This window comes from Dipodomys spectabilis, unplaced genomic scaffold (assembly GCF_019054845.1).
Source record: "Dipodomys spectabilis isolate Male_0828 unplaced genomic scaffold, ASM1905484v1 ptg000297l, whole genome shotgun sequence".
NCBI classification, from domain to species: domain Eukaryota; kingdom Metazoa; phylum Chordata; class Mammalia; order Rodentia; family Heteromyidae; genus Dipodomys; species Dipodomys spectabilis.
Genome location: NW_024870974.1, coordinates 17,821,643 through 17,836,432, shown reverse-complemented (window position 1 = coordinate 17,836,432; position 14,790 = coordinate 17,821,643). Strand labels below are relative to the sequence as shown.

Sequence of the window (14,790 nt, the reverse complement as noted above, 5' to 3'; positions counted from 1 at the left end):
CACCTACCACAGAAAACACAGAGCTTAATCCTCCATTCTAATTTTTAATCCCTGTATTTGAATGGGGATGATACAAAGCCTAGAACTTTCCCTGTAGAGTTTTTGTCCTTTAATGGCATTTTCTTTTGAACCTATTGTAGAGTTAGAAATTCTCTTGTAGATTCATGATCAGCTCCAATATTACAGCTATGACCATGGAAGATAAATATCATGAGACCATGTCCAACATAACAATGTTCTTTATACTCATTTGTTTACTTCCTGGACTTTTATATTCAGAGCTGAATCTGCATTTCAAGAAGATATTGTCTGTAGACCTGACCTCAAATCCTCTGCATTAAACTCCTTCTTTTTGTCTTATTTGATCATTTGCCCATCTTTGGGGTGTAAGGGAGAGCACAGAAATGGAGGGACAAAGGATGAACAAATGAACCAGGGTGACTCACTAGACACTATGTTGAAAATGAACTATACAACTTCTTTGTGGGGATGGGAGGGAAAAACTGGGAAGGGGTGAAGGAAGGGGTGGCACTGTCTAGAAGTAAATACATTCATTACCTGATTTATAGAACCGTAACCCCTCTGTACAATACCCTTATAATAACAATTAAAATAAATTAAAAAGTCAATATATTAATAACAGATGTAATATGTGACATGAGTTGAAGCCACTGAGGACAAGTAACTATCATGTCGCATAATTACAGTTTTCCCATGTGCCAATTGATATTTGGCACATGAATCTCATGAACCTACAACAGTGCATACCATCTCACCTCCATAGAACATAGAGCACGGCATAAGCTAATCTCTACGAGTGTTAATCTCTCACAATATTTAATTTACACCTGTTTGGTTAAGAAATCCTATGGATTATTCTCCATGTTATTAGCTGTTACACAGCTCATGTGTTTTTTTTCTCATTTGGTTCAAATGCTTTTAAAATACAAATTTTAATATTGTATTTTCAGGTAGCCACCATTAACCGGCTTCTTATAGGGTATACATATAATACATTGCAAAAAAGGTAGAGAAATTATTAATTTGGGGAAGAAAGGCCATAAGATGTGCTATAGAGGTACTTACAACTTATATAAAAATTATCTATCTATCTATCTATTATCTATCTATCTATCTCAAGACTTTGTCCATAACTACAATTTAATTTACTTAACTTTCCAAAATATGAATAATGATCATAAGCTACATACATTTTAAGGGTCTTAGAAAAGTGATAACATGTAAGTAAGAATTTCAAATGACAAGGGATCTAAAAACATGAGCAATGTGAACCCCAGGAAACTATCCAGCATATCTGATCCTGGAGCATGGTGAATCTTCCTTAGCAACACCCAGGGCCTTATTCAAGCGCAGAACCGCAGGCTACCTGAGCTTCGCAAGGCAGAGCATTCACAAGGGGAAATGGGGGGCTGGGGAACTCTCCGTGTGATTTTTCTGCACTTGGAAGTTGAGAACTACTGACCTATAGCTTCTGAATGCGATTAGAAGAAGAGTGAGAACCCGAAAAAAGATGGCAGGAGGGAATGAAGAAGGGGGGAGAGAGGGAGGGAGAGAAGGAAGGGGTAGGAGGGAGGAGGGTAGGAAAGATGGGAGGCAAAGGACTGGAGGACTCCGATCTACCAGAGCTTCTCAACTTCATCTCCACTGACAACTGGGACTGGATCATTGTGTTATTTAAGAGCCTCCCTGGCCTCTACCCATCAGATGCTACACTAAGGAATAAAAATAAGACAGGCGAGTTGGAAAGATAAGGAAATACTCAGGCTGCATAAAGAGCAATGCTCATCCGCTCCGCTCCGGCACTCTCCTTCATAGCTACACACAAACCAAATTCATTTCATCTTCGAAATCCAAAACATTTCACAAAAAATGTGTATCTTTGACATTTCTTTTAAAAAAAAACCCAACTCTTTTTTTTTTTTTTTTTGGGTCCGGTCGTGAGGCCTGAACTCTGGGCCTGGGCGCTGTCCCTCAGCTCTTCAGCTCAAGGCTAGCGCTCTACCACTTGAGCCACAACACCACTTCCTGCTTTTTTCTTTTTGCTTATGTGGTGCTGAGGAATCGAACCCAGGGCCTCATGCATGCAAGGCATGCGCTCTACCACTGAGCCACCTTCCCAGCCCCCCAAAAACCCCAACTCTTAAAATCTGGCAATATCTGCCTGTTTCCCCCAGGGCAGTAATGAGCTGGGGTGAGAAGTGGCCGCAGTCACAGGGCCTGCGTGGCTTCCCACAGCTCCTCCTTCTCGGATTCAGTCTCTATGGCGGATTCCCTGTAGTGCTGTGGGGTACTAAAACCTAATGGCTTAGTTATAACATTTGGCTTCCTAGATGCTCAAGCGGTATCAGTATCATACTTGTAAACTACAGGTAGTTTGCGGACAACAGAGTCACGGCACGTGTGCGCGCGTGCGCGCGCGCACACACACACACACACACACACACACACACACACACACACACACACACACACACACACACACACACTCCTTGGAGAGAGGCCCAAAGGAATGATATTACAGTATCAGATTTACCATTCAGGAGGCCTGGCCAAAATGCCAGCCACACCCAAGGGCCATTTGTTCTGAGTGATAAGTGCGCATCCCATACATTATTACACTCATACAAAAAGAAGTAACGGCTGATTGATTCCAACCTTCACTCTCACAGTAAAAGTAAGCCAGGCTCTGTACAACTGGCTTCTTTACTGGCCATCCATTCAAAGGAATATTTGTCCAGGGATGCCACAGGGCCTCCCACATGACAGTGTCTGCCAGCTGTGGCCGCCCTGCCCCTGGGGGCAACTTCTTGCTGGCACCACCTGCAGTAACCAGGCCCACACCTCTAGGTTCTAGCCTAGTTAACATTTTTGAAAGGAGCCAGTCCCAGGAGTGGCCGCCCTGCACCCGGCCAATCTCCATGTACAATTAGATGTGACTATGATGTGAAGGAATGCCCAGATAACACCTGGACAGAATCCTTTGGTCTCCAGCCATTCAGGCAAGCCGAGACCAGTGCCACAGTGGTTATTGTTCAGTGAGACATAAAACTGGTGAAGTCAGAGGACTAAAAACAAACCTGCCCTTTCGCAAGACTGTGAGGGTTGTAAAGGAAAAGGCAAACACACGGATTTAAATATTTTCAAGAAGTCCTCTCAAGGAAGAAGTATATGTCAAATAGGCATCAGTCATTTTCCTGAAAAAATAAAAATAAAACAGCAGCAGAGAAGGAAATGAAAACTAAAGGGCTGGAGAAAATCAACTCAAAGGCTTTCTTCTCTTAGGAAACACAGAGCCAATGCCGGCAACCCCGGAAAGAGGAACTCTCAGCTTGAGTCAAGTAGCTGTTGTGCAAAAAAAAAAAAAAAAAAAAATTAAGGAAAGTTAGGATGCCTATGCTCCATTCAAATTTATTGCAGATATTCTCCAGGAGCCAGGCACGAGCAACTCTGTTTAAGATACAGATTTCACAGACGATTCTCAAATGCAGTAAGAACTGAGAACCACCCAACAGCCTGGCTTCCTTCCAGAGCTTTCCTGGGATTCCTGTTATTTCTCCATTTAATCTTCTGCATTTGGCTTAAAATTTCTAATTTGACTCAACTTCATCTAAAAATCTGAGTATATATAGAATGGGAAAGTGTTCTTATATTATAACTGTTAAATATTTTTTGCTTAAACACATATGCATATGCAATGGGCTAATTAGCATATACAAATGTTCCCAATTAACATGATATGTCTCATTATCTCTTATTTTTCTGTTTATCTTCCCATTGTGGTGTATTTTGTCTTCCTATGTAAATAGTGAATAAGGCTGAAACTGTATTTCCACTTGTGATTTGGTATAACCAGAGCTTTGAATGTTACTAGAGTAAGAAAATTATGCATTGAAAGAATTCTTCAAGAATATATTATATACACATATATATTTGTACATATGTGTATATATGTATATACACACACATATATATAAAACATCTGTGTATACATACATGTATAAATATGATTGTTTATTAGATTTTTAACTCTCAGTCCTCTGGCAATTGTTGGTTATTTCTGGCCTTCTGTGAACAAACTAATAGAATGAGTTGAACTGAGACCATGGAAGAAAGGATACTAGAAAGTGTATGCCTAGTCCCAGCATTTATCTCAGAAGCAACTCCCAGGCTCTGGTAGAAGAGCTCCTCAACCATTGGCCCTGCTCACCCATACTGTAGGTCATCATCCAGCACTGCCTCTGTTACCTGAAGATTAGAAAGGATCTTGGCAGGGAAGCTGGGAAGACAGCAGAGGGCCAAGGTTAGGGAGCGACACTGAGTGGACAGTGAGCCCAGGGGCTGCTGGCCTGGAGCTGTGGGGCTGCAGCGAGGAAAGGCCAGGGAGCCTCTGAGAGGCTTCTTGAGGCTGAGCTGCTCCTTTTCAGACAATGCCTGCACAGGCATCAGCAGGTGCTGTGAGCCTTGAACCAAAACTCAGAGGAACAGAGTGGCAGGATGCCCTCACCTCCTTTCACCAGATATAAACTCAAGAAGTTGCTGAGACTGCTTTAAAAACAAAAAGGAGACCACACTCTATATTGGGTCATCAAGCACCGTTCTCTAAACTTCTTGTGCTTATCTCGTCCATGGTAAGCTTCTTTAATTCTTAAAGATCAACTAAATGAAAGCAAGGCCAAGAGCTGCCTTCCTTGCTCAGGGCAATCCTGTCCAGGGTCAGCTTTTTTGGTAATTAGTATGTTGAGTTCTTTGCCTCTTCAGCTCTGCTGTCAATACCTCTTTTATTCATGCTTAAAACCATTTTAGGCATGACCTCTATTGAAGAGAAATTCTATTATAAATAATGTCTGTATTACTAACTAGGAAAAAGGAACACAAATCTACCCACAATCTTCTGGCAGGAACAATCCCTCCATGGGATTCTAACATTGCCTCCTGGCCTCTGCACCTGCAAACCTGGTTCACATACTGTCATGATCACAGAACCAATAAATCACCCAAACCATTCTACATATGAAGTGACTTATCCACCACACAAAATACCCTATGTGGTTATTATGTTTTCACAACCACCCTTATACTGGCCCATTCATTAATACTGCGTTATGTGGATCGATTCTGATTTAATATCTTCCTGGGTTTATTTCTACTTGAATCAGGAATGCACAGGCATATCTGCTGCTCTGATGTTCCTAGAACTAGCACTGTGTACCCCTTCTTCCTAGCCCCCAAAGCAGCTGAGATTCCTGCTGCTGCTCCTGCTTCCTGGGTCTGGGATCTTTCTCTTACCCCATGTGATATATCTCCTTCCAGAATGGAGAGGGGACCCAATATGGCCACCGGAATAGTTCCTGCGAAGGGAAGCCATGGATACATATTGGAAGGACTTGGATACCAGAATTAGGAGCTGGTTTTAGAAATAATCTGTATTTTTTTTTAAGCCAACTTCACGAGCTTGTTATTATAGTTGAGGCTCAGCTCTCCAAGGCTGGTTTGCTTGAACAGTTTGAAAACTTCCAGGAAGCAATAGTTGTGTATTTCAGAGTCTCCATTCAGAAATGTGAAAGTGGACTTGCTAGCACATAGGGTGGAGGGGGGGCATGGCAGGAAGTGGTTAGGAAGGGGTAGAGAACCCCTGCATTGCATTTCTATGTCTCTAATAATAGAACCCTAAACTCCAGCTTCCTCATCTGCAGGGCGGGAGCCGGGGAAGGGGAAGACCTCTCAGAATCTGTCTGTGTTCCTGGGCCCCAGAGCAGACAAGAGACACCCTGAGGGACTGTTCATTCTTGGTCCCAGGGCCAGTGGGCTTTAGTGTTGTGCCCTGTGTAGTTCTGGGGATAGAAAAAGACATGCACAGACCACTCTTCTCAGGCATTGGCAGAAAAAAGTGATCAACCTCTTGCTTCTAAAATCTGGTAACAGGGCTCTAGCTGGAGGGTCAGGCTCAGCTCAGCTTGGGCTCCGGAGAGCTGCTCTTTTCCTTTCCATTTCTCTATTGACATTCTCACATCTTCTCCTGTAGTTTCCTTTGCATGCAGCTAAAGCCCAGCAGGATTTCAAATGAAAGAAACAGTACTGTGACAGGAAGGAAGGAGTGGGTCTAGAGAAAAGGAGAAAGGCATATTTTATAGCTTTAATTTATAGCTTTAATTTCTCTCTCCTCCCTTGCTTCTTCCTCCTAACTCCCTCCTTACTTCTCTCCCTCCCTCCTTCTCCCCTCCCTTCTTTCCTACCTTGCTCTTTCTCTTCCTTCTTTCCTTCCTTCCTTCCCTCCCTCCCTCTCTCCCTCCCTCCCTCTCTCCCTTCCTTCCTTCCTTCCTCCCTTCCTCCCTCCCTCTCTCTTTCTCTCTTTCTTTCTTTGTCCTGGGGCTTAAACTCAGGGCCTGGGCACTGTCCCTGAGCTTCTTTTTTTACTCAAGGCTAGCACTCTACCACTTGAGTCCCAGCGCCACTTCCAGCTTTTCCTGTGTATGTGGTACTGAGGAATCAAACCCAGGGCTTCATGCATGCCAGGCAAGCACTCTACTGCTAAGCCACAGTTCCAGCCCCTACCTTCCTCTTTCTAAGGTAGATGTGAGCTGGGGACAGGTTAGGACCACATGCAGATCAACTGAGAGGATAGGAAATATTTTACTCCAAAATGTTTTGGATTTTGTTTTCAAATGCTCTTATGCTGTGCTAGCATCACCCTTATTTCCAAAGGAGTGAAGACGTGGTTAGGCGGCTGGAGACGCCTTGCTTTGCTGGGACAAGGGGTGACACTGGAGAGCATCTGAAAACCCTTTAATTCAGTTTAATTTACAACGTTAGTTTTAGAAATCGCCTTACATTAAAGGTCAAGAACCACATTGTTGTCTTTTTTAATTTTAAAAAACAAACATAGTAAAACTGCTTGTACGTCTTTTCTCAAACTGAAACTAAAAGCAGGGCTCCAAAAGAAATTGTAAAAGGACAAAAGGATGTAAAACACTTTGTAAAATTCACATTTACAGAATAATAAACTCAATTCAAACCATGCCCCCCCCCCAAAAAAAAGGGAAAAGAAAAGCAGTATATATTACCACAACAGACAATTAAACTTGGTTAATTCATGAACCGGAAATGTTTACATTATAACCTGAACTTAAGGAAAATATCAATTTCCAGTTTGTTCGTTACAGACTCACTACTTGCAATGACATCAAATCTCAAAGTAAACTGTCTCTAGTAAGTTGTTGTTATTATTTTTTAATCCCAACCCACAAAACCTACCCTGTATCTACAGATGCCATCAGCAAGTTAAATGAGGTTTGCATTGTGTACTGTGCCAAGCCTTCAAACAAAGGTAAAACGCCTGTGTGCCACAGGCTCATGAAAGGTAAGCAGAGTCTATGTACTGACAGTGACCCTTGTCTGAGCAGCAGAGTGATGCTGGGCAGGGCTCTAGGGCCAGCAACACAGATCTGAGTCTGCCACTCCGTGGCTGTGCAGCCTTAGCCAGTTCTTACAGCTTCTCACTTATAAAATAGATGTATCAACTGTGGAGCTGTGAGGCTTAAATGAAAGGACACCACACACACACACACACACACACACACACACACACACACACACACTCACTCACTCACTCACGCACTCATGCACTCACGTTTTGGGGGACAAGAAAGTGGTATTCCCAAAGTGTGTCAGTTTGCAATGTTGAGAAACAGGTGTCTCTGACCTCCTCCCATGCCCCCATTTCTTACTCCTCCCTCGAAGTGTAGGGAAAGCCTTCTCAAAAGTTCCCCCCTCTGCCTAAATAATGGCTCTACAAAAAGGGAACACAATTGGCTTGTATGCAATCATTGATAATCCATCCACCAAGAAAGAGTCAATTCACATCACGGAAGAATCACATAGCACACCCACCAGCCAGCAAACTTTACCTCAAGTCACTGTCTCCCCTGTGGGCACACTTCCCTCTCCTAAAATTATTTACCCTTCCAGTAAGACTTCCCATCCTCCTGGCTGTCACCTGGCACTTCCTTGAGCTTCTCCGTTCACAGAACTCTCCTGTGCCTTCCTTCTGGGCTCTTTTCTCTGGTTAATCTCTTGTTCATTTGATTGAATGAATCAAATGATCAAGCCATTTGGGGGGAGGAAGAAAATTCTTTTCATCTGGACGTGCTTAGAACATAGCAAACCCTCAAAAATACTAGTCATCCATCCAATTATTCAACCAAGAGCTGCCACTCTCATAATGCACAGTACTGGTCTAATCATCAGGGATGAAGCAATGGGGAAAAAAAAGACATTAATCCTTCCCTTAATGGAATTCACGCAATTCATAACCTAACAGAACAATAGTATCTAGTAGTTGACTAGTGCTTAGTATTATTCGTTGCTGATGCTAAGCCAGTGGGCCTCAACACCTCCTTAGGACATTTAACAACTTTTGGGATATTTTTATTGTCATTGTTTGGGAACCACAATTGTCACTAGCATCTAGTAGACAGATTGCTAATAGTGACAGACATCCTGCCGGTACGGGACAGTCCACTAAAAAAAAAAAACCCAGGCAGACCAACATGTCTACCATGTAGCAGTTGAGAAACCTTGTTCTAAAGCTTACTGAGCCCATTAAACACACGTAGGCAGCAAGATTTGTAAGTTTCTACCCTCTTATTATTTTATTTTATTTATTTATTTATTTTTAGGTCTGGTCGTGGGCCTGAACTCTGGGCCTGGGTGCTGTCCCTCAGCTCTTCAGCTCAAGGCTAGTGCTCTACCACTTGAGCCACAGCGCCACTTCCGGCTTTTTTCTTTTTGCTTATGTGGTGCTGAGGAATCGAACTCAGGGCCTCAGGAATGCAAGGCAAGCACTCTAACACTGAGCCATCTTCCCAGACCCTGTCTTATTATTTTATAATAACCAGTAGTAACTAAAACACAGACTATGGTGATAGTATGAATACATACGTATTTCCAGTAATACAATATTTTACTATAGTAACACTTGCCTTCACGTTGTAATATTTTCATCAGAGTAGTATTCATATTGTAGTAATATTCATATTAAAATTAAATGTAGATTTTTTTGAAATGTATCTTTCTAGGGTGTGCTTTTCAAAAACAGAAAGCAAAAACAAAACCCACCATATGATGGCGCTGAAAAAGTAGACGGCCCACTTTAACAAGCCATGGTGGTAGCTTTGTGCCACCTAGATTCTGAACTGCCAGAGATCTCTCCTGATCTTTATGCCAGCGCCACAGGAGGTGCTCTTTCTGGTCATGTGTGATGGCTTGGGTTGCAGTGTGGCACACGCAGGATGCCAGGCCAGCGACCCTCCCACTGCCGGTGCCATGTTTGAGCAAATCCCTCCATTTCTCTGTGCTCTAGAGGCAATGACGTCCTCCCTAGCCATTCAGAGAGCTGCTGGCCCACAAGAAGAGCTTTGATTGAAAGTCATGGAAGCCACACACCCTACTCCCAGCCCTCAGAGAATCCTGCCTCCTTCACCACCAGCACTGCCATGGCTTTGATAAGCGTCCCACAGCCTGGACTGAAAGCTCAGGCTTGTGGCGCTACTGGTGGAACCTTTAGGAGGCAGGGCACAATGGGAGGTCTTCTGCTCATGGAGGGAATGTTCCAGAAAGTGACAGTGACAGCCCTTCCTCTTCCTCTCTGTTACATCCTCACTGCCATTCTGAAGTGCCCCAAACAAGGGGGCTCCAACACTGCAGGTGCAGCCTCACCTCTCTGTAAGATGGTCGTCACAGGTATTTGTTACAGGAGTAGAAGAGGAACACACCAGCACCCAGGAATTCACAGTGAGTGCCGCCAGCCGGCAGTGGAGCAGGGGTCTCCACCCGGGGTCCGACTCTGAAGTGCACTCTCTTACTCAGTATGGGCCTCTTTTTTGGAGCTGTTGTTTATGGCACCTGGGACAATAACAGTCTTCCACGGCCAAACTGACTCTCCCCTTCACTTCTAAGAGTCATTCTGTTCTGCAGAACAACTCTTGACTCCCTAAGTCCTAACAGTCTTAGTCCTTTCTATGTTCTAGTTAACAAGGCTTCTTTTTCTAAAACAGATATTTAAGTGACATGGATTAAGATGCATTGTACTAACTGTGTGCCAGTGGCTTATGCCTATAATCCTGAGGATCATGGTTCAAAGTCCAGCTGGCTAGGAAAGTGTGTGAGACTCTTATCTCCAAGTAACCAACAGAAAGCTCCAAGTGGAGGTGTGGCTTAAGTAGTAGAGTACCAGCCATTAGCAAGTAGCTCCAGGACAGTGCCCAGACACTGAGGTTAAGCTCCAGGACCAGAATACACACATGCACGCGCGCGTACACACACACACACACACACACACACACACACACACACACACACACACACACACGCATACGATGTTCTGTACTTACTTATTTTTTGTTGGTCATAGAGCTTGAACTCAAGGCCTGGGCACTATCCTTGAGCATTTTTGTTCAAGGCTAGCTTTCTACCACTGTGAGCCATAGCACCACTTCCAATGCTTAGTATTTATAAACTGACATGTTAAGTTAAAACCCCTTTGTACAATTAAAGTTAATAAGCATTAAAATAAAACATAAAGATAAAAACAACAAAAATAAATTAAATCAATATACAAGTTACCAATATAAAATGTATTATTCTGAAATCTGATTGTTTTTTGCCAAACAACATTTGGGAATAGGTTTATACTAGCACATTTAGACCTCCCTTTGTTTTCATTAAATTGGAAGACTAGTCTGTAATTTATTTAATCATTTTTGAACAGATGAATATTTAATGTATTTCTTATATTCAGTCATGCTACAATGAATATTTTATGCACACATCATTTCTTACACTGCAAAAATATACTTGGATAAATTCCTAAAAGTGGAACTGTTGAGTCAAAGGGTAGGAGCCTTTTAACATTTTATTGAAATAGCTAAATTACTCTCCATAGGAGTTATACTAATTTATGTTCCCAGCTAAAATGCATGAGCTCACCACTGAGTTTGACTTTATTTCTATATGCTCATAAAATAATGCCATAAAATGTTTTATTTTTGCCTATCTGTAAAAAAAAGTCTCATTATATTATAAATTTCTCTTAGTATGATTAGAGTTAGGATCTTTTCATGTGTTTAGGAAACCAGGTATATTTCTTCTCTTCTGTGAGTGTTCTAACCACCCATTTTCTTTTCTACTGAGTTGGTTTCCTTCCTTATAGAATTGTTAGACCTCTTGATTTGTAAGAGAAATTATTTATGAGTTATAAGCATTCCTTCTAAGGTTAGTCTTGCTTGCCACTGTAGCAATTTTGATTTAATAGTGCTGATTTTCTTAAAAAGATTTTTGCCTCTATATCTTTGGGTGTATTTCATATGTAAAAGACTTCTTAGAGAGCATTTAAAAAATTCCCTATTTTCTTTTAGTGCTTTTGTGATTATTTTTCAAAGTTTAAGTCTCTCTAGCACCAGAACTTATTTTGGTGTACAGTGACTAGAGTTTAGACTCAACATTCTTATCCAGATGGTTGTACAGCTGTCACAAACTTTTTACTGAATAACTTATCTTTGCTCCTCTGATCTGAAGTGCCAATCTTTATTATATATTTATTCTGGACTTCCTGTTGATCTGTCTGACAATCAAGAAACATATGCTACAAACTATTTTAATTATAATAGTGGTGTAATAGGTTTTACTACCTAGTAGGGCTAATTCTCCAAACTGTCTTTTCTAGACTTTTCTTCATGCCCTTTAGGAACTCCAAATCATCAATTATTAGTTCCTTTACTTTTATGCTATATTTACAAGTTAACCTATCTTTATCTTATATCTTTAGGAGGTTGATTCTTTCTATCCATAAACACTGTATATTTTTGCATTAGGTTCTAGCTTTCTACATTTTCATAAACTTTTATATTATTTTGAAGTTTTTTTTCACTTTTTTGGAATTAGGAATATATCAATACATGTCAGTGCTATCACACATATTATTTCTAAATAGATGCAGAAAAGTGTTAGCTATGGTTTTATGGAGGGAAAAAAAAATCAATCGATCATTTTTGTTGGGTTTTAGTTTATATTGCCACTTCCAGAAACTTAGCAACTCAGGCTTGAGAAGGTCACTTAGGGTTACAGATGTACAACATACCTCCTTTTAATTTAAGCTAAGATATCCTATCTGTGTATGTATGTATGTATTATGTGGTACTTGGGTTTAAACTCGGGCCTTGCTTGCTAGGCAGATACTCTATGGCTGAGCTATGCCTTCAGCTTCCTCATATGTTTTGGCATGAATACATGTTACTAGATATTTAGAAACTTTGTTTCATGCTTGACTCATCATCAGTTTTGGGAGTAAGTAATTCTAGTGAGATGATACTATGTGTTAGTTATGTTGAGCAGAGTAAAACCACAAAGCTTACCTCCTAAGTTCATGCCAGCTTGAAGACATTTCTGAAGTCTGCAGGCAGGACAGTTCTTTCTTCGAATCTTATCAATGATACAATCATTTCTCCCGGCACATAAATAGTTGTGTTGCCCTAGATTTAATAATGAAAAACAATTGTCAAAACAATGACTTTTCCACTATTATGAAATGTTAATACACATAATCAGAATATGAAGCTATCTCCTGGTCTTGAATTTCTTCTTGAAAACGGTCAAAGAAAAATATGACTGATAATGCTATGGATGGTGACAGTTGGCTTAATGTAGCTGCAACTGCAGTTTTACGAAGGATGACAATATATTAATTTCTGAGCACAAAGAGCATTTTCCAGCTGTGCCAGTGGCTCATGTCTGTAACTCTAACTATTTGTGAGGCTGAGGTCTGAGGAGCTTAGTTCAAAGCCAGCCTGAGCAGATAACATGGAGAGACTACTATTTCTAGTTAATGAGCAATAGAACAAGAGGTACAGTATACATGATAGAGTATCAGCCATGAGCTTTTAAAGCTCAAGGTGCCCCAGTACTGGCATGCAACCCCCCTACCAACAAACAAAAACAAACAACAAGTCCCAAGACAAACAACCCCCCCCCCCAAAAAAAATCCCAAGAGCCCTTTCCTCCACTATGTTTGCTACATGGATTCAGGCAATGGTGCAAATTTCCTTCAGACATCACCACAGGACCAATCCTATCCAATCACAAGCCCTGGTATAGCCCTTAACTTTCCATGCCTGCCCATCACCCGCACTGGGTTGTTCCATTCGGAACATTTTTGAATTGTACATTTGGACATCTTTAATTCTCTCATTCTATAAACCCATCTGGAATGAAACACAGATCAGATGTGGAAGTCCAGGCTTACAGAGTAGCATCTACTGGTAGACTACAAAATGGTAGCTTAGCTGTATCATTCATTATTGTGCTAAAACCCAACAACAGCCTTACTAAATACCCATCAGGTACCAGACAGTGGTGTAAATACTGGGGATGGGAGAATGAACAAGGCAGGTGAAAGTCTCTCTCAAACTGGGAGCGACGCGTGCACACGAGGTCCTCAGAGAAATGTGTAACTGGTTAGACAGCACCAAGTGTGGGGAAGAAAATGAGGGGAAGGAGATTCACCATGAGGGGTTGGAATTCTAGCGTGCACGGGAAAGGCCTCACAGAAGATGGTTTTTTTTTGGGGTGGGGGGGGTTTGGTCGTGGGGCCTGAACTCTGGGCCTGGGTGCTGTCCCTCAGCTCTTCAGCTCAAGGCTAGCGCTCTACCACTTGAGCCACAGCGCCACTTCCGGCTTTTTTCTTTTTGCTTATGTGGTGCTGAGGAATCGAACCCAGAGCCTCATGCACGCAAGGCAAGCGCTCTACCACTGAGCCACCTTCCCAGCCCCAGGAAGATGGTTTTTAAATAAACGTATCATGACCCTTTGGTCTAACTGTGGGACCTCTGGAGAGGCAGATATTCCAGAGGGAGGGAGAAGTCAATCAGTGAGCGGTAAGGAGTGTGTGGGATGGAGGGACTGGACATGTCAGGAGACAGAAAGGCTGGTTGTGTGAATGAACAGAAAAAAATGCAGGATGAATGAAGGGAGATAAGGCCCTAGAGCTAACAGACTTTAAGGCCTGACGGGTCATAGCCAATGACTTCAGGTAACATTCTAAGCAAGAGGAGAAGCTACTGGACTAGATGGATCATGCTGGCTGCTCTGTCAAAAACTCACTGCAGTGGCCTAGGGACAGAACAGTTTGAGATGAGATATGGAGGTGATAACTGTCACCTAGGAGAAGGGGATAGTGGCTGGGGCATTGGGATGGTGTGAGACCTGGTCAGATCCTAGATGTATTCTGAAGATGAAGCCATAGAAGAATCCTACCACAGGGGCAAGGAAATGATTATGCTTGCTGTCTTCACAAGAAGAAATGCATGCTAGAACTGGTAAAGGGACTTCCCAGAAATGTAGTGATGCAAGTATGAGTCCCAAAGCTCAATACTATCACTGTACATCAAGGCTAGAGGGTTTTCCACAGAGGGATGCTCATTCAAATGTGCTGGTGGTCTGACAGGATGGTGAAAACAGTCTTTGGAAATAAAAAGGAACATGCTTTTGAGTAAAACATACTTTCTCAGGCCAAAGCGCCACCGGCAATTGGTACTATGTACCTCTTGATGCATGAGATGGATACCCAACTTCAGGTATCTTCTATAACTTCCCATGCACAGAGTAAACTTTAAAGTCCACAGAAATCAGTAGGCATAATAATTTTTTTACTCGGTGCACGATAGCATGAAACATCTGTAGAAGGGGCTGGTCTGATGTGGAGCTCTTTCCATTTCTGTG

General features: G+C 42.1%; 1 protein-coding gene across 1 annotated transcript in view; it reads right to left on the bottom strand.

The window, feature by feature from the left end:
• The window catches only part of Nr3c2 (nuclear receptor subfamily 3 group C member 2), a 237,436-nt gene that overhangs the window by 52,830 nt on the left and 169,816 nt on the right, over positions 1-14,790 (bottom strand). The window contains exon 4 of the mRNA XM_042701897.1: positions 12,429-12,545. Coding sequence (XP_042557831.1) covers positions 12,429-12,545 — 117 coding nt within the window. The remainder of the gene's footprint in view (positions 1-12,428; positions 12,546-14,790) is intronic.